The 19343-nt window shown below is 33.4% G+C and overlaps 1 protein-coding gene across 1 annotated transcript in view; it reads left to right on the top strand.

Annotated features, from left to right (window-relative positions):
* Positions 1–255: 255 nt before the first annotated feature.
* The window catches only part of LOC126738261 (probable ATP-dependent RNA helicase DDX46), a 41832-nt gene continuing 22744 nt past the window's right edge, over positions 256–19343 (top strand). The window contains exons 1-10 of the mRNA XM_050443505.1: positions 256–395; positions 460–726; positions 781–1048; positions 1103–1479; positions 1537–1748; positions 15182–15574; positions 15647–15789; positions 15847–15996; positions 16055–16251; positions 16311–16454. Coding sequence (XP_050299462.1) covers positions 385–395; positions 460–726; positions 781–1048; positions 1103–1479; positions 1537–1748; positions 15182–15574; positions 15647–15789; positions 15847–15996; positions 16055–16251; positions 16311–16454 — 2162 coding nt within the window. The 5' untranslated portion in view covers positions 256–384. The remainder of the gene's footprint in view (positions 396–459; positions 727–780; positions 1049–1102; positions 1480–1536; positions 1749–15181; positions 15575–15646; positions 15790–15846; positions 15997–16054; positions 16252–16310; positions 16455–19343) is intronic.

Consider the following 19343-nt stretch of genomic DNA (forward strand, 5'->3'; position numbering starts at 1 on the left):
ACAAAATAATCCCATCCAACATCGTTTATAGTTCAGTTCACAGGGATCTCCCCGTATTAATGGGGAAATCCCAGCCGAATCGACTCGCCGGTGAATTTCTTGGAAAATATTGCGTTGCGTTCGGCTGTTGTAAACAGGTCGGTTAATCCATCGACCGGTTAATGCCAAGCCGGTTAAGAGGAATTATACTGTAGAACCTAACCGTTCAAGGGTCAGTCACCTTAGCAGCTGTTCTGTCATCTGTCAAACTGGCGTTGACAATTGACAAGACAGTCATGCAGCAATTGAGGTTAGGGGATACAAACAACATTAACCTTCTGTTTATAGTTTACAAAGCAATCTTTATATTTAAAAGCTCCTTTTTTAAGATAAAATCCATTAAAGATGGTGAGAAAGTACGTTAAAATACTCAACATCTTTATAAAACCCTCAAATGTGTGCACTAAATCCATATTTTAGCTATACTCCAGAGCGTAGATCACGCCGCTCCAGATCGAGAAGCAAAGAACGTTCGTCTAAAACCAGTAGCAGGAAGAGGAGTAGGTCGCGAGACAGGGATAGACGTCGAAGCAGATCCAGAGATAAATCAGCGAGGGATAGAAGTAGATCCAGAGACCGATCAACAAGGTACAGAAGCAGATCCAGAGATCGGTCGAGACGTGATAGAAGTGGCTCCAGAGATCGCGACAGAGATAGGGAAAGGGACAGAAGGGATAGAGATAGACGGTAATTGTTCTGTTACCAATTAACAAGTCTACTTTTACTGAGATCTTACGTTAGGGGTGACAGTAAGGACAGAAAAAAGTCCAGGAAAAGATCTAGGTCAAGAGACAAGTCAAAGTCACCAGAGAAAAAAGATGTTTCTGCACTATCTTTTGATCCAGAAAACTTGGATAAGGAGGAGGAGCAAAAGAAACTGGAGCTGGAAATGCAAAGGAGGAGGGAGAGGATTGAACGGTGGAGGGCTGAGAGGAAAAAGAAGGAACAAGATGCAGTGAAGAAGGAGGCCAAATCAGGGAGTTTGGCACAGAATACCACTGTTCCCCAGGTACTATAATCTGATAAAAATTCTATTATAGGCACTTTTTTAATGAAATTTTAGGGTTCAATAAAAAAATGGTCCTTGGAAGATGAATCAGAAGATGAGGATAAAATGGATGACTCACATGAGTTAAAAAAGGAGAATAGTGATGAGGAGAAAGGTGAAAACACTGCAGCTGATAAAGGACCTAAAGAAGAAACCCAGCCAGAAAAAGAAGAAAAATCTGAAGAAATGGTGGAGGATGAAATTGATCCTTTGGATGCTTTTATGCAGGAGGTGCAAGATGAAGTTAGGAAAATTAACAAGATAACTGTGAAAAAAGGTGACAAAAATGATCTGCATAAAAAAGGTTCAATGGTTATTGTCACTGGAGTCGCTAAGAAGAAAAGTGATTCAAATAAAGGTGAACTGATTGAACAGAATCAGGATGGCTTAGAGTAAGATATATTGTTTAATGAATGAAGAATTTGGTGTATACTGTATATTTTTGTTAGGTATTCATCTGAAGAAGAAGCAGAAGATCTTAAAGATACCGCTTTAAGTATAGCAAACAAACAAAGAAAAGATTTGGCCAAAATTGACCATAATAATATTACTTATCTAACTTTTAGGAAATGTTTTTATGTTGAGGTGCCAGAAATTGCCAAAATGACAAATGAAGAAGTAGAAGCTTATAAGGAAGAACTTGAAGGAATTAGAGTAAAGGGTATGTTTTTGTCAACTTTTCTTATATATTCTTTATTGCTATAGGAACTGTATTAAAAGTTACATGTACCTTAGACAGTCATATTAAAAAAATTACATGTAGGAATTCAAATTCAAAATTTTATTTACAACACTTATTCTATATCTAAATATTTACATGAATATAATATCTAATCTAGTAAAATTAATAAAAAAATTAGTAATATCATAAGCTGATTTTCAGTGTAGAATTATTCATCAACTTTGATGGGTAAGTATGAGGTATTGTTGCTCCACCACTTAATAATGATGATCTAAAAAACAGTCACTGAAATGAATTGATTATAAGCAATTAACGAGTTGAGGTTGTTCTGGTTTTTTGATTTTATAGTTTAATTAAAAAGTGCTCAATTTTTGAATCCTTTAGAGCTTGGGCCAGTCTTTTTTACTGAATAAACTGTTGTGCTTTTATTGGATTGAAAGTAAATAATATTTTAATTTACATGAAAGAAGCGATAAACAAGAGATAAGAAAAATTAGAAAGAGATAACAATAAGAAATTAAACTCTCCTTTAATAAGTAATGTATCTTTATTAATACTTTGTCATGCAATAATAATTAAATAGAATTTAATATATTATATGTTTACATAATCTAAAATTTCTAATTAAGCAATAGGCTTGCTCTTTCCATTTCCTCAACCTCAACTCCCACTTCTTCCACTTAATAATTCAAAGTATTTTATTTTCTCAATTTATTAGTCACCCAGCATAATCCCCAATAAATTTTTTTCAATTTAAACATTCTTATAAATTTCACCACCTTCTTCTGGACTTCTAATAATTTAATTATCTAGTAATCTATATAACTGAAAGAGTAACCCAAGTCTGAAGTTGAGCAATAATTCTAGACACCAGTCCGCTGAGTCGTGACACATTTTCCCCTAGTTTGGTTAAAATCACAATGCAGAAATATATTAGTAAATACCCACTAAAAATCATTCTTCCCTGGAAATCAGTTATAGCATTTTACACAGAGCCAGATATGACATAGATAATACTAAAGCCATTAAAATCTAAAATAAAATCTAAACTAAAAGAGAAAACAGGCACAAATCTTAAATCACAGAGTTAAAGTCAATGAAAAACAAACACCTAGTATAACAACAATTCAGTACAAAAATTTATCAATTGAGTCATAAAACAGATCAATATCATTATTTTTACTGCAGCAATTGCCACATTACACTTTCTAACTGCAGCAGTTCAGTGTCTACAATTAATTTACAATATATGAAAACCAATAGCAAGTAGATGTTGGATGCTCCCATATTCATGATTTAATATTTTAAGTTACAATGTCTATGTATCGCCTTCTGTCGTCCAAAGAAGTTTAAAAGTGACTCAATTTCAGAACAATCTATAGCATCATAAGAAATCTTTAGCTCAAAAAAGAAAAAGGATAAATATAAAAGATTGCAGTTGAAATCGAAGTAAAAATAGTTACATTATTATTAATTCAGAAAAAACACAGACCTGTTCAAATCTATCTGACAGAAATTCTTATCTCATAGTAACCAGCATCAATTTTTTTGCAACTCAATATTTTTGCTGATATCTTTAAGAGTACATGTTGATTTTTCTATGAATGCCCTTACAGCAGGATAAAAAACCTTTTTTTAATTTACTGATTGTTTTCCTACTTCTTTGCAAACATTTTTAACTTGACTAAACATCAGGTATGTTTCCAGATCAGTCAAAAAAATGAAAAACATTTCTCCATTATTTAAAGTTGGGTGTGTCAATAAACTTGAAAACTATAGTTAAAAACAAACTATAGTGGGAACAATTTGAATTTATTTTCTCAATCCATTTCGTCTGTTAACTGGAATGCAATTCGGGCTGCTCGACAACCATTTTCTTCCTTTTATTATACATTACGTGATAAAATAAATATCTGCTTTCGGCTGGTTAGACTTAAATCCAAGAGACGAAAACCATGGATCACCGCGGGACTAAAAACATCTGCCCAAAATTTGCGATGCTTAGCAAGACTTCGCAAATCTATCGACAATCAATTCATCAGGTCTTATTTTCAGGATTATCGGAAAATTTATAGGCATCTGATAAAAGTCAGAAAGGAACTGTATTGCAATGAACGCTTAGACTCGTCCGGTAACAGACAGAAGGAAAGTTGGTTAATCATTAACGAATGTAGGCAGTCTTCTCGTCGGCGGTTGGTTGAATCGGACTTGGGGCCAATGATTTCAATGACTATTTTTCTAATATTGCTGAGAAGTTACTGGAAGCAGTTCCCAGTGACGGCGATCCATTGCAGTATCTTAATCGGAATGCTATTAACCAATCATTCTTTTTCCACCCTGTAGATTCCACCGAGGTCCATGAAACAATTCAGTGCTTGAAGAATCATAGGTCTTCGGGTTCCGATGGTATCTCTTCACGTTTGCTGTCACTTCTGCCTGCGAGCGCTTTAGGTGCTTTGGTTTGGGCAATCAGTCATTTCTTCAGGGCGAGTTCCCATCCTGTTTAAAGAAGCTATGATTATCCCTCTTCATAAGGGTGGTAGCTTGGACCGACCCTCTAACTTCCGTCCCATATCAATTTTGTCTACCCTTTCCAAGGTTCTTGAGCGGCTTGCAAAAAAGAGAATTGTTTCTTTTTTGACCAAATACAATGTGCTGTCCCCTAATCAGTATGGATTTCAGTCATCTAAGGGCACGCAGGATGCCACTTTCAGATTCTTGGCGAGTGAGTATCTATCTATGAACTCCAAGGAGGTTGCAGCAGCGGTGTTCTGTGATCTGTCCAAGGCTTTCGATTGTGTGGATCATGGAATACTGCTGTCAAAGCTTGATTTTTACGGATTTAGGGGAGTGGCTTTGGGGTGGTTGAAGTCATACCTGTCTGCCGCACCCAGAGGGTGTTTGCATCTGGATTTTCGTCAGGGATAGCACATCTTAAATGTGGTGTACCTCAAGGGTCAGTGTTGGGTCCTATTTTATTTTTATTATACGTTAATGACTTAAGCTCTCTATCACTGCATGGACTAGTGGTTCAGTTTGCCGATGATACTACAATTCTGTGGCATAACAAAGATCAAAAAGTAGTCAGATCTCTCATAGTAGAGGACCTTCACAAAATTAAAGAGTGCTGCAATCAGCTTGTATTCAATGTTGATAAGACTTTTGTTCTGGGCTTTAAGTGTAATGTAGAGGGTTTTTTGTTTGATGAGCAGAGCCCACTACATGGTAGGGATTATTGTTGATTTCTTGGCCTCTTCATTGATGAGAGTTTAAGGTTTGACAACCACGTTTTGGGCCTCGATGCTAAACTTTCTTCTGGTTGTTTTGCAGTCAGGGTTGCCAGGCATGAGTTGGGGGGGTTGTTTGCTCGTTCAGTTTATTTCGCCTTAATAGACTCTCATATCCGTTATGGGTTGCCATTTTGGGGTTTGTGCTCCAAGGGACTCCTTAACATAATTTTTACTATTCAGAAAAAAGCATAAAGGTATCTGTGTGGTGTTGGTCTGAGAGTCTCTTGTAAACCTCTTTTTGTAGCTGAAATAATTTTAACGGTTTTGTCACTCTTTATATTGGAAACTGCAACACTCATACATAAGTCCACCATCCATAATACTCGTCAAGTGGGCAACTTATCTCTTCCAATCCCCACCTCCTCACTTACTAGAAACTCTCTTATATTTATTAGTCGTAAAATATTTAATCATGTTCCTTTTTCGATTAGGACTGTTACAGACCTTAAAAAGTTTAGGAGAGCACTAAAGAAATTAATCTTACCAAAAGCTTACTACAGCATTGAAGAGTATTTTAACGACTCATTTTAATATTTAAAATTAATTATATATCTGTTGATCAGATTTATTTTATTATTTTTTTTTTATTATTATTCTTGTTTTATGTTGGTTCTCGCCTTTTCTTTTCTTCTTTTTTGGTTTTTTCTTTTTTTATATAAAATATGCTTCTATGTACAATCAAAATCGATTCTGTATTCTGTTTTTGTCCTGTATCCTGTATAACCAAATAAATACTTGTATTATAAATTCTAGGATTAGGAAGCTTTTAGCACAAGTTTGTAAACTTAGCAAATAAAGTATATTTTGACTTTGACTGTAGGCCAATTTATATTTTGACCAACTATTCCAGTGCCTTTAAGGTCTACATGTACTGTTCATTTTTTTAAGTAAAAAATTTAATATCTCATGAGCAGCATGAATTTTTTTTCCAAAAGTGACAAACTTAAGTTGCTTCTTGCAAAAAGCATATCACATTGAATTGAAAAAGAACTTTTGTTATATGGGTGCAGAGAAGATGTACTTACTCAGATTTCAGGAAAACCTTGTCAAATTCTTTGTATCTTATCGAAGTAGCCTTATTTAATTTGTATGATATGATGGTTTCTGGTTAAATGAAGGTTCAACATCCACTAATAACCTGAAAAAAAAAAGATGTGCATATACAAAGGTGGAAAGTACCGCTAAGCGTATTTTAATAACCACTTGTGAAGGACCTATATATTTTAAAACTAACTTTTCACTTAATGAACTAAACAAACATAAAGAAAAGAATAGAACAAATATACCAGATTTCACTCATACTCACGAATATTTTTCTTACTGTTATATACAAATGGGCCCAAATTCTGTTCTATAGTGAAGTATTGACAGTCTATTTTTAAAGCGAATATTCACGCTATGCATGATACACACAGCTTTTAGAATAAGATTATGGAAAGCAGACTGGGTCATAAAAATTTAGTAATTCATGTAAAATAAAACTTAAACTCATAAACCTTCTTTGAGGCATATTGAGACTTGTTACACTTGCTATATTGTTCTCTTTTTGACAGATCTTTAATAAATCTCAGGCAATAGTTCTGAATTTTTTGAATTTTTTATTTATTGTATTCTGTTAAAAAAGTTCCAAATACAAGATTTAAATATCCATGTTCGCTAAGCACTAAACCTTCAGAAAGGTATTTCTTTGGTTTAGATAGTAAATTTTTAACTTTTTAAATTCATGCAGTAATTTTTTATTTATAATATGCTCTTTGAGGAATATGATTTACATGTGTATCAAAGGACAACCTGTTATCCATGCAAAGAGTCAGATTTTTACTTTGCTCTACCCACTCTAATTCATTTTTATCTCATTTGGTGTTGTATTATCCAATTCGTTATCGCAATTTGTAAATAAAATTACATTGATTTTACTTAGATTTATAGAACGTGGATTCTTATTAGAAGACCGACCAATGATGATAAATAAATTTGTAAATATATCTTATATCTTGCATGCGTTTGATATTAACAGTTGGCTATCTGCTGAATAAAGTTAGCTGTAAACAATAGTAGACCCAATACCTTGTAGCACCCCTCTGATCAAAGTCCTATACTTAGAAGCAGCTCGTTCGCCATCAGTGGTCAATCATTGGTTTAATCATTGATTTTAAAAAGAGCTGTTGTACAATTATAATTAGGCCGGAAACCAGATTGAAATTTTGGAATGATATTCCTACTTAAAGATAGTATATACAGCATTTGAAGCAACTTGCATTTGAGCAACTTCACAGCAGTTTAGATAAGGTTGATCAAATACTAATTAGTCTTTTCATAGTTGTTATAAGAGCTTTTTTTTCAAATTTTTCACCTGAATGTCTTTGGTTTGCTGACAATATTAAGTTAGTTGGAATTAAATATAGTCTTATTGACTGTTTTCAATTGCATTGATAAGCTAACCAGCTGCTGTACTAAAAACAAACTATTTTTGAAGATAAGAAAATGTAAGATCCTAATGATTTCAAATCTCTCTAGAAAACATTCCTTCAACTAAACTCTTGAGAACACTTATGCAGCTATCAAAGACTTGGGGGTTTCCATTGATAAAAAATTAATATTTAATAAACACAATGATGAAGATTTTAATTCTACTTTCAAAACCCTTGGCTTTGATTTGGATCAACTAAGGACTTCAAAAATTTAAACCTATAATATATAGAAAATTACTCCTTATAATTGAGGCATATAGGATCAAAACCCGCTAAATCCAATTTTAGTCAAAAATATGTTATATACATGATTATATTCGTCATAAAAATATCTATCCATATGAACAGAAATTCAGTAACAAAATGCATCTAATCCACTATAAAATATAGTTTAAAAACTCGGTTCAGTTTCAAATTGCCTTAAATCCAACTTGGTTTATTTTCAAATCCAAATTAGCCAATCAGATACTCAGCTAGGTGGTCATGTGGTCAAAATAGTATTCCGTTGATATTATTATTTTGAATTGCTGTCAGAAACGTCTCGTTTGCGGTTGACATCAGTATGTTTTTAAAGTTGTTAAAGTTTTTATTTAATTTAAAAAGTAAAGTATAATAAAAGTAATGTGCGATAACACGAACGAAATCGTCGTAGTAAATCAAAATAAGGCTAGAAAGAGGCAGCGAGCTCCAGAAAATTGGAAAAGGAATGTGGAAAAGACCAGAAGGTAATGAGTTTTGTTTTCATTTTTAAAGTTAAGAAAAACTAAGGATGGTGTGTTCTTCTTTTAGATATTCTGCTGTAACTCTACCAAAATACCCAAAATGTAAACATTGTGCTAAAAGTTATAGATGCAGTACTTTGACAATGTTAGATATTAAAAAGATTCATAATGCTTTTTACGAGAACCAAACTAAGGTGGGTCAAGACAACTTTATCATAAAGTTCTCCCAGATAGAGGTACCACGTCGCCATCGAAATAACAAGGGAACATCCAGTCGACAATTTGCGTGCAAGTATTTCATCCCAAAGAATCAAAATAATAATTTGGTACCAGTTTGCCGTGAAAGTTTTTTAGGTGTACTTTGCCTTCGCCCAGATAGAGTAAAAGGTGTTTTGCATCGACATTTCACAAGTCGTAATATGGCAAAAGAAAGGCCAGGTGGAAATAGAAAAGAAAGATTATTTCAGCCTAGAAGACATGCAATAATTAGCTTTATAAAAAATTTAAGGCTATTGAGTCTCACTACTGCCGCAGCAAAACAGCATGCAGAGTTTATTTACCCAGCAGCCTAAATATTCGGCGTTTGTGGAAATTATACAAAAGCGAGGCTTCTCTGAAGCTTCAGGTAAAAGAAAGTTATTTCCGATCAATTTTTAATACCCATTTTAACATAGGGTTTGGATCTCCACGTACTGATGTATGTTCAAAATGTTTGGAGCTTGGAGAAAAGCTAAAAGAGGAAAAAGATGCGAGTGAGAAAAACGATAATGATTGAACTTCGAATTCACAAACTGAGAGCAAAAGCTTTTTTTGCAAAATTGAGAGAAAAAAAAGAAGGGTTGCTAATAATAAGTTTTGATTGTCAAAAGAATTTAACTCTGCCCAAAATTCCAGATCAGAGTGTATACTACAGCAGACAACTGTATATGTATACTTCACAACAGTCACAGGAGACTCTCATTCTTCACTTATTCCAGAAAATGTTCGGATGTTTGCATGGACTGAGGATAAACATCGCAAAGGAGCAAATGAAATTGCATCTGCTGTTTTTTATACTTTAAACCATAGTAATTTTGATGGTATTGGAAAAGTTCGTCTTGTCGCTGATGGATGCGGAGGACAAAATAAGAACAGCATCATGTTGGCAATGTGTTTTAAATGGTTGAGTACTGCACCTATAAAAGAACTAGAGCTTGTCTTTCCTTGTTGTTAGACACTCGTATATTCCTCCGGACCGGGTATTTGGTGATATTGAGAAATCCATTAGAAATATTGAACAGATAGTAGAACCTATAAAAGACCTGGATATATTTAGACAACATGGAACAGTTGTTGAACTGGGTAAAGATGTTCCAGTTATGGACTGGAAATCTGCTTCACAGGAAGTTTTAAATCCCCCATCTAAGTGGCATTTTAAATTCAATATGTCCAAAAGGTTCATATTAAAAAGAGGGAGGAATAATACCGTGACCATAAGGGGAGAACAAAGTTATATGTCTGACCTTAATCAGAGCAAATCTGTCTGTAAAAAAGGAAAATCTCTAGATTCCTTAAATCCCTTGCCAATAGAAACTGGAGTACCACCAAAAATTAATAAACTACAGGATGTGTCATCGCTATTAATTAAACATTATGGAGCCCAGTGGAAAGATTTTGGTAGTCTAGATTATTATAAGCTAGTGTTAGAAAAATATCTAGGAGGGACTTATCCGCAAGAAAATTATGAAATCGATGTGGACGACCAAAACGATCTCTGTGAACCAGTAGAGATAGTTCCGGATTTAGTAGTTTAGATTTTTTACTTGAAGTGTGTCTTTTTGTGATCTGAAGATACTTTAAAAACATATCTTTAAATAGTCCTATATTTCTTTTTGTTACATCTGTTACATTTTCTTTGGTTTAATTTTCTATTATAACTTTGTTTCGTGACAAACTACACTAAGTCCGTTTTATTTACGATCAAAATCCACAAAATCCAATAGTTGGTTTCAAAATCCACTAAATCCATTTTTTATTTCCATTTTCTCAATTTCGGGTAAAATTCAGGATATTTTCTTTTACTTAAATAGAGTCTAATAGTATCGAAGAATCTATAAACAAAAGTTTAACCCTAAAGTTGATTTTAAAGTTAGTTAAATAGTTTTTGGATTTTTCTGAAAATTTAAGTAAAGTGGATTTAGCGGGTTTTGATCTTATATGCCTCAATTGTCGTATTAAGTCCAAATTGTCGTATTTAGCTTTTTATCTCTTAAAGAATTTACCAATCAAATCTTAATTAGCCAGATTTCACTAAACCAAGTTTAGCACCTATTTTTATTAATGTCAATAGTTTAATAGTCGTATGGTTCGAACCTTTGGTGTGACACTCAAATCACAAAACACTCGATTCATATCGAAAATAAAATAAAAACTTTTGGTTAGTGGTAAAACTGTTTTGTGATTTCAATGTCAATATTTGCTCAACTTTTATTGATAGATTGCCTATTTAAAAATTAAAGGTTTCTCCTAAATAGTTTCTCACTTTGAATCTTGTATTGTCTCGAAGGTGATTAAATAATTTTCTAAAATTAATGTAGTAAGGAGTAAAATATATGTATGTTTTCGATTTGAGCTATTCTTGCTAATACTTTAAAAGCATAGCAACTCAAAGCTAACTTATCGCACAGAGAGTTCATGGGGTTCAAATTTGAATTTATTATTATCTTTAAACAACTGTTAATTAGTTTTGTGCCTTGCATACCACCAAATTTAGGTTAGCAAGGACGCGAATCTTCTCAGGCAATTAATAAACCAGGATCTAGCTAATGTTAAGGGATGTTGTGACAGCAACTGTTTGTCTTTTAATGCGACAAATATCTTAAAATTTAAATGCGATCTGAATTATTTTTCTTTATGCGTTGCAAAGGCGGTTGGTGTGACAAGATTTAACAAATTTTTGGACTTGGGTTGTGCCTTTGGGAAAATATACCTATTGGGCAGTGTGAATAAGAATTCAGTAAAAACTAAAACTTACATTTTCCTAGCAAATGCTTAGTTTGCAATGAATAAAAGTAAGTTGTAACTTTTACTAATTAATACAATTAACAAAAGCTAAAGTTGTTAGCATTGTCTAAGAATGGTGGGAATAAAGGTAAGCAATTAATAAGAATATTAAGGAAAAGCTTACATTTTTGCAAGCTTGTTAGACCCTGGCTTAAAAATTTAGTATTCTTAAACAGTTTGGTAGAAATGGCTGCATTTATGAATATAAGATCTGTAAAATTTTATCCCGAAAGAAAAGAAAGTCGTGCCGAAAAATACCACGGTCTGTATAGATTTAGTGAAGAAAATGTTGAGTGGATAGCTAACCATTTTTTTGGAGCCAAAAGTGGAGATTAGAGGTGGTGCATTGAGTCCAAAAAAAAAGCAAATATTTTTGTAATTTCTAAGTGATCCTGGATTTCAAATAAGGATCAGAAAGAAGGAGTTCATAGAACAACAATATGTAAAATGATATCTCACGTTTTACCAAAAATAGTTGAAAAGGCAGGAATTTGGATGAAATTTCCTACAAAAAACTCGACTGAGCAGGCAATCAACCAATGGGTACAGTTGTATAAATTTCCCTGTGCTTTTGGTGCAATTGATTGTACTCATGTACCAATAATAGCGCCATCGCTACATGGTGACAAGTAAAGTCCAGTTCAGAGATCTATTAGAATCTTTGATGTGTCGCAGATGCCGCACTAAATAGTCCGTGCGCCTATGTCGTATTTATTCTCGCATGATATACATGTCTAAATGGCAAAATTTTATATAATTTATCTATGAAATAATTTTAAATATACGTAAAACCACATGTTTTATAATATTTTTTATTTTTCTTTCGAAAATGTCAATTTTTAGAAAGAAAATAATATCACAAGAAAATAATATCAAAACATTGACCACGGACTAAAATCCAAGCATCTTACAAAACCTTTTAAACACTCCCAGCACTCACAAACTTCTCAACTCAGTTTAGCCAGTCTATTAAACAAAGATAAAACACCTGCGTTCTGGCGATTCCTACTTTAGGCTGTGCAAGTGATTGTGTATCTCTCTATCCCACTGATTTTGAGGATTACGGGGCCGTACCCAGATACATTTTTGGGCTGTTTTTCTATTACTCTCGTCGTGTTTTTAAAGAGATCTTTAAGGATTTAATAGTTGATGTATGTTTATTTTATTTGTGTTATTAAACTATTTGTAAAATTTTTTTGTATCTCGTGTAATTGGGTGTCCTATCTGTTTGAAATATATTACAAATTATTTTTATTTATTATTAATTTACTTGCTTGAAATAATTCAAATTTAATTCGGCTGGATTGTTTCACAAAAAATAAATATATAAATTGCCTAAAATCTAGAGTTCAAAAAAAATAAAATATAAAAATAACTCAATCTACTAAATTAAAAAAAAACTTTTAGAAAATAATCAAATTTTCTATACTACAATATGTTAATTCATTAAATTTAAAATAGACCCATGATGATTTTACTGCCCAAAATTGACAAAAACATGCGTGGAATCCACTCAATCGCCTGTTATTGAAAATAAAATATTATGGAAATACTATACACTGCCAAAACAAACAAACAAAATTTTACAATTGGCAAATAATGAAAGATATATTTACTTCTAAGTTTTGCTATGTGTTGCTTTAAGATTTTAAAAAAAATTCTCAAATTATAGCCATAGTATTTGGTTTTTAAATTTAAAAGATAGCTATTTTTATTTCAAGTTAGAATCTTCAATAAATTAAATTGTTTATTTTTTAAAATTATCACTCTCACTATTTATATCACAAATGTAGGGTTAAAAGTTCATTATGTCAAAAAGTCTTAGTTATTAAAGCTGTGTTATTAAAATTAGACTAACAAATAACAATTATAACATAAAAACGTACATTTTCTATTTTATTTGTGGTTTTACCCTACTGTTTCAAATTTAACAAAATGTAACAGTAAAATCACAAAGTAAGAAAATCATTTAACCTGCCAACAATCGATAAATAAAATATTAATCATATTTCAAAATTTGATGGTATGGATTGTTCATTGTAAAATTAGTACTATGTTTTTAATAATGTTGTGTTTGTCATTTAATAATATTTTCTCTTACGCTAAACGTGTTGATTCGCATGTGCCATAAGGGTCAATCCTAGATCTTTTACTTCTCCTAATATACACTGTTGATTTACTAAATGTGAGGAATTCTGAATATGCTGATGACACCTAAGCTATAACCATAACTACACTTAATAAGTCAATACTTTAATTAAAAGAACATAATTTAATTATCAATTCTTACCCAGGATTTGTTTTGGTATTATACCTAAATCTCAATACCCACAAAAAGGAAATTTATATAATTTGAAGACAAACCAAAACATTTTACCCTTTTGTGTCAAAAAGTAAATGTTTAATGCCTTAATCCAGAGAATAAATAGGCCTAAGTACTTTGAATTACCTATTCTCACATCACTTATTATAAACACCCGACTGATTACTGAAATACTAAACCTATTAAATGAAAATTTTTGGTTAAAATAATTTGATTTACTTAAATCTTATCTTATTTAAATATTTTCTATTAATTATCCTGAATTTCTAACTTTATAAAACCAAATCCAAAAATCCCGAATAATAAAATTTTAGAAACAAATAAATTTTAAGGCCGGACCTGTGCAACTTTTCACGCTTCAGTGACTGCGACTGAGGTCAGACATCTAACAAAATAGTACGTGGGTATCTGTAGTCAAATCTTACAAATCAAATGTATAAATTAAAAAAAAAAATTTGAACTATTTATTTATTTGATGGAACGAATAAATATCGCTTAGGATATTACTGCATGACTCTTTCCACATAAAATTTTGCGATTTAAACAAACATGCCATGTGACAATACAAGAAACACCGGCACACGGACTATTCGCGGCATATCAAAGATTCTAATAGATCTCTGAACTGGACTTTATATCAATAGGAAAGGATGGTGTATAAATGTGCAAGCAACTTGTGACGCAAAAGAAATTTTTACATCCGTAGATGCTCAATGGCCTGGCTTGGTGCGCGACAGTCGTATTTTAAGTAGACCAAACATTTTTGGTATGATGAGAAGACGTCAACAGAACTATGGACTTATTTTAGGCGGTAAAGGGTACGGCGTAACACCATTGGATGATTTATCAAATAAAAACTTTAAGTAAATACTTAAAATATCTAGCTTTCGCTAGTAAGTAAAAGTAAAAGGTTATTCACTTCAATTTCAGCAAATGCTATTAGTAAAAGCTAAAGCTTATACTTCATACTAAAAGCAAAAGCTAAGTTTTTATTCACACTGCCCATTAAACCCACTTATGTGTTGCAAAAGCATGCTATAAGATATCTGTGGGAACTTAAGCCTAGAGCCTTTTACCCACCTTGTTTCATCCATCAGACAATTTTAATTATGAGATCAATTTTTATTCTGGAGCAGGCAGTCGTTTTATGGACTGAAATATATTCCTGTTATCTACTCAGTCAATGCGAATAATACAACCTCGGGTTTTAATGCTAATTTGTCAATTTCTAGATTCTCTCTGAGACAAAGTTCAATTTTTTATAATGATAAAAAAACATTTCTCTGGCGCTATCCTTCGGCAAAACTGTATTATACAAATTATTGAGAACGGAGGTGAACAAAATCATTAAAGAATATTACAGTTTTGAGTAGTACTTATTGAACAATTTTTAATCCGTTTTTATTTTGTACGTTAAGTTTAGTTTATTTATTATATATTTTATGTTTAAGAAAATTATCTTTAACAATTGCTAAACATTGTGTAGATATATTATTTAGATATGTAATTATTTTCCTATAACTGTTGTCTTATAAAAAAAATAAGCTTTATTTGATTTGAATAGGTAAAGGATGTCCAAAACCGATTAAAACCTGGGCTCAATGTGGTGTATCGACAAAAGAAATGAACGTATTAAAGAAAATGGGTTTCGATAAACCGACCCCTATTCAAGCGCAAGCCATTCCTGCCATAATGTCTGGAAGAGATTTGATAGGAATTGCTAAAACTGGCAGTGGTAAAACTCTGGCCTTTTTATTGCCAATGTTTAGACATATCTTAGACCAACCTCCGCTAGAAGAGACAGATGGTCCTATTGCCATTATAATGACTCCTACCAGGGAATTATGCATGCAAATCGGAAAAGATATTCGGAAATTTACGAAAAGTCTTGGGTTGTATTCAGTTTGTGTCTACGGTGGCACCGGGATATCGGAACAAATTGCCGAACTTAAAAGAGGTAACTAATACCACACCTAGTGTTCGTACTTTTAGTACAATATTTATTCATGAAATATATATGCCTTTGTAGGTGCGGAAATCATAGTGTGTACCCCAGGCCGTATGATTGATATGTTGGCAGCCAATAGTGGTAAAGTAACAAATCTAAGGAGGGTCACTTATATTGTATTAGATGAAGCTGATCGAATGTTTGACATGGGATTTGAGCCACAGGTAATTTTGCAAATGCTTATCAGATCATTAATTCTTTATCCCATTTATTAAAACTAGGTAATGAGGATAATAGACAACGTGCGTCCTGATAGGCAAACGGTTATGTTTAGTGCAACCTTTCCTCGGCAAATGGAAGCTTTGGCTAGGCGAATTCTATACAAGCCCATTGAAGTTCAAGTTGGTGGCAGATCGGTGGTTGCCCCAGAGGTTAGTGATCATTTTTGCGTGGTTTTAAAAAAATAATAAAATTTTTTTCTGTTTCTAGGTAGAACAGCATGTGGTGGTTATAGAAGAGGAACAAAAATTCTTAAAACTCTTAGAATTATTAGGAATTTACCAAGAGCAAGGCAGCATTATTGTCTTTGTTGACAAACAAGAAAACGCCGATATTTTATTGAAAGAATTAATGAAAGCCTCGTATAATTGTATGAGTTTGCACGGTGGAATCGATCAGTTCGATCGGTAAATAATTTCGACATTTATTAAGTGTATTTTTACGTAAAAAATTAACAATTTCCTAGGGATTCCACCATTGTAGACTTCAAATCGGGCAAAATCAAACTGATGGTGGCCACATCGGTAGCTGCAAGAGGTTTGGACGTGAAACAACTGATTTTGGTTGTGAATTATGACTGTCCCAACCATTACGAAGACTACGTGCATCGGTAAGTCACTTTTCATACAGTGTAGTCGTCTTATTTATTTTATTTATTTATTTATGCAATCTACATACACAAGGTCCATTAAATGATTACAATTGGTCCTTAATGACTAATAAGCGTAGTAAGTAAGCACTACATATTACAAAAAAATAGATTCTTTGCCTCCCAGATAACACATTAGGTAACTTTAAAAAAAAAAAAAAAAACAAAAAAAAAAAAAACTTAAAAATATTTTACATTAGATATATTATCTTTAAATTTGTGTCAAATGTTTCGTAAAATATGTTAATATGAAATAGTAGGTTGGCGGCACTGGACATTCGAAAAATTGGCGACTTTTTACCTGAATTGGTATTTGTTTTTTTATATAAAAAGTTCCTAAATCTCTATTGTTATGAATATTTCCCGTTAACAGCAGTTTTTTGAGAAGAAGTGAACAATCTATATTATTATGAAGGATTTTATGTGTAAACAACAAGCAGGCCACCGTTCTTCTGGAAGTAAGTTTTGTTAAATTAAATTCTGTCAAAGGTATTCAAGATATATCCATCAGATACACACCATGTTTTTTATAGTGCAAATACCGCAAAAACCTTTTTTGAACTTTTTTCAACATTTGTTCGTAAACCGAATAGAATGGACACCAAACAATCGAGGCATATTTCAATATGCTGCGAACATAGACATTATAGAGAGTAGTAATGGTCTTTAAATTAGTAAAGTTACAGGCATTACGAATTATAAATCCTAAAATCTTAAATGCCTTATTAACAACTGTGTTAATATGAGCATCGAAATGCAACTTATTGTCTAGTACAGTCAATCTGTAATTTTTTTTTTAAAAACTATCCAAGTCGCTAATTTTTTGAGGGTCGATTCTATTTCCGAAGAAAAGCTTAAGTCCTCGGAATTGAGAGTCTCACCCCCCCCCCCCCCCCCCTTTTTTTTGGGAAACTCAAAAAGTTTTTCAAATCGATTTTCCAGCTAAACAGCGAGTCATACAGAAAAACTTATTGAACATAAAATGTAGAGCTTTTTGTGCTCTACAATTCATCTCATGGGCCCGAAGCTGTAGAACCAAAATTCGAAAAGTTAGAGGACAATTAGTAAGAGAAACAATTTTTTTTTACCATCGCAAGGATTGCAAAAATGTAGAGGACAAAAATACCTACAAAATGCATGTCTTATCGATCGATCCACTCACTCTTTTCTCGAGAATGTTGATTACACAACCGGATAGAGAGAAATTGGAAATGTATCTCCAGTACGAACTCGCTCCATACCCTATGTCGCTTTTCGACAAAGTTGGAATGCTGAAAGGTGTCAAATCGTCTATGTACCTTTGTTTCGAACCATTGGAAAAACAACTGATACAGGAGAAAACAAATTCATTCTATGCTATTGATGGGGGATTTCTTCTGCATAAGGTTAAGTGGGATACAAACCAAACCGTGGCAGCTATCTGCGAGAAGTACGTGAGGTACGTTATGAAGAAATACCCCCAGCACAGAACTTCAATCGTCTTTGATGGATATCCGCAGGGTAGTGAAGACTTCAGCCTGAAATCATACGAAAGACAACGTCGTTCTACTAAGCACATCGCAGCCAAAATTGATTTTCATGAGAGCACTAAGATATCAGTGTCACAAGAAACTTTTATGTCAAACAACCGAAACAAGGACCGGTTTATTCTCATGTTATTGGATAAACTAAATGAATTAGGGTTCGAATCAATGTAGGCTTTAGAGGATGCGGACTGTTCGATTGTTCAAAGCGCTCTTGATCATTCTGCTACGCATGAGTGCGCAATTATCGTTGGCGAGGACATTGACTTGCTGGTTTTGCTCACTGCTAACGCTACAGTCGACCAACAAACTTTTTTGTTGAAGCCTAGTAAAGGAAAAGTCCCGGAGCGGTTGTATGGACCCAGCAGTTTCAAGTACAACGCGGGTAGGCCACACGTGCTTTTAGCTCATGCATTCAGTGGATGCGATACTACGTCAGCTCCATTCACGATCGGAAAAGCGAAACTCGTGAATTTACTTGAGAGTAATGATGAAGTGCGAGAACATGCAGAAATTTTTAAGAAACGAAAAGTTCATCCGAAAGACTTAGAAAATGCAGGACAAATAATTTTTGTGGGTCTGTATCTTGGGAATACTCAAAAAGATAAGCTGTCAGAGTTACGCTACAAGAAATTTGTGCAGGCAAAAACTAAGAGCAAGGTAAATCTATGTGCGCTACCACCATCCGTCGAAGCGGCAAACCTCCACAGTCGTAGAGCCTACTTGCAGGTGCAGTCGTGGTTGGGCCACACTATGGATCCACTGGAATGGGGGTGGGAGAAGACAAATCAAGGACTGAAACCGGCAGCGAATTCGAAAGATCCAGCGCCAGAATCGATACTGAAAGCAATTTCTTGTGGATGCAAGATGAATGACTGCGGGGCAGCCTGCGGATGTCGCAAAGCAGGTCTTATATGCTCTGTTGCTTGTAAGTACTGTGCAGGAGAAAACTGCAGCAACGTTGCCCCAATATATTTGGAAGAGAATGACGTTGATGATTTACCTTCACAAGTTTTCAAATTGCCAAAATACCCAAGCCCCTCAGAGAACCGAAATGCAACCGAAATGCAATGGACGAAGAAGGAACATCAATGTCGGATACATCTTCCAACTGCTCTTTAGAATTAGATGAAGTTGAAGAACCACCAAAAAAGAAATCAAAAAGAAGAGGAAGACCGAAAAAAATTGAAACAAATTTTGTATGCTTTCGAACTATTTATTGTATAATAAATTTTTCGTAAACTACCTTGTCCCACTGGTAAAATTTAAAAATTCAATGCGTGGACGAAATGTCGTGTCGAGTGGTCGCAGGCGACCATAAACGATG

The sequence above is a fragment of the Anthonomus grandis genome, chromosome 1, assembly GCF_022605725.1.
Source record: "Anthonomus grandis grandis chromosome 1, icAntGran1.3, whole genome shotgun sequence".
NCBI classification, from domain to species: Eukaryota; Metazoa; Arthropoda; class Insecta; order Coleoptera; family Curculionidae; genus Anthonomus; species Anthonomus grandis.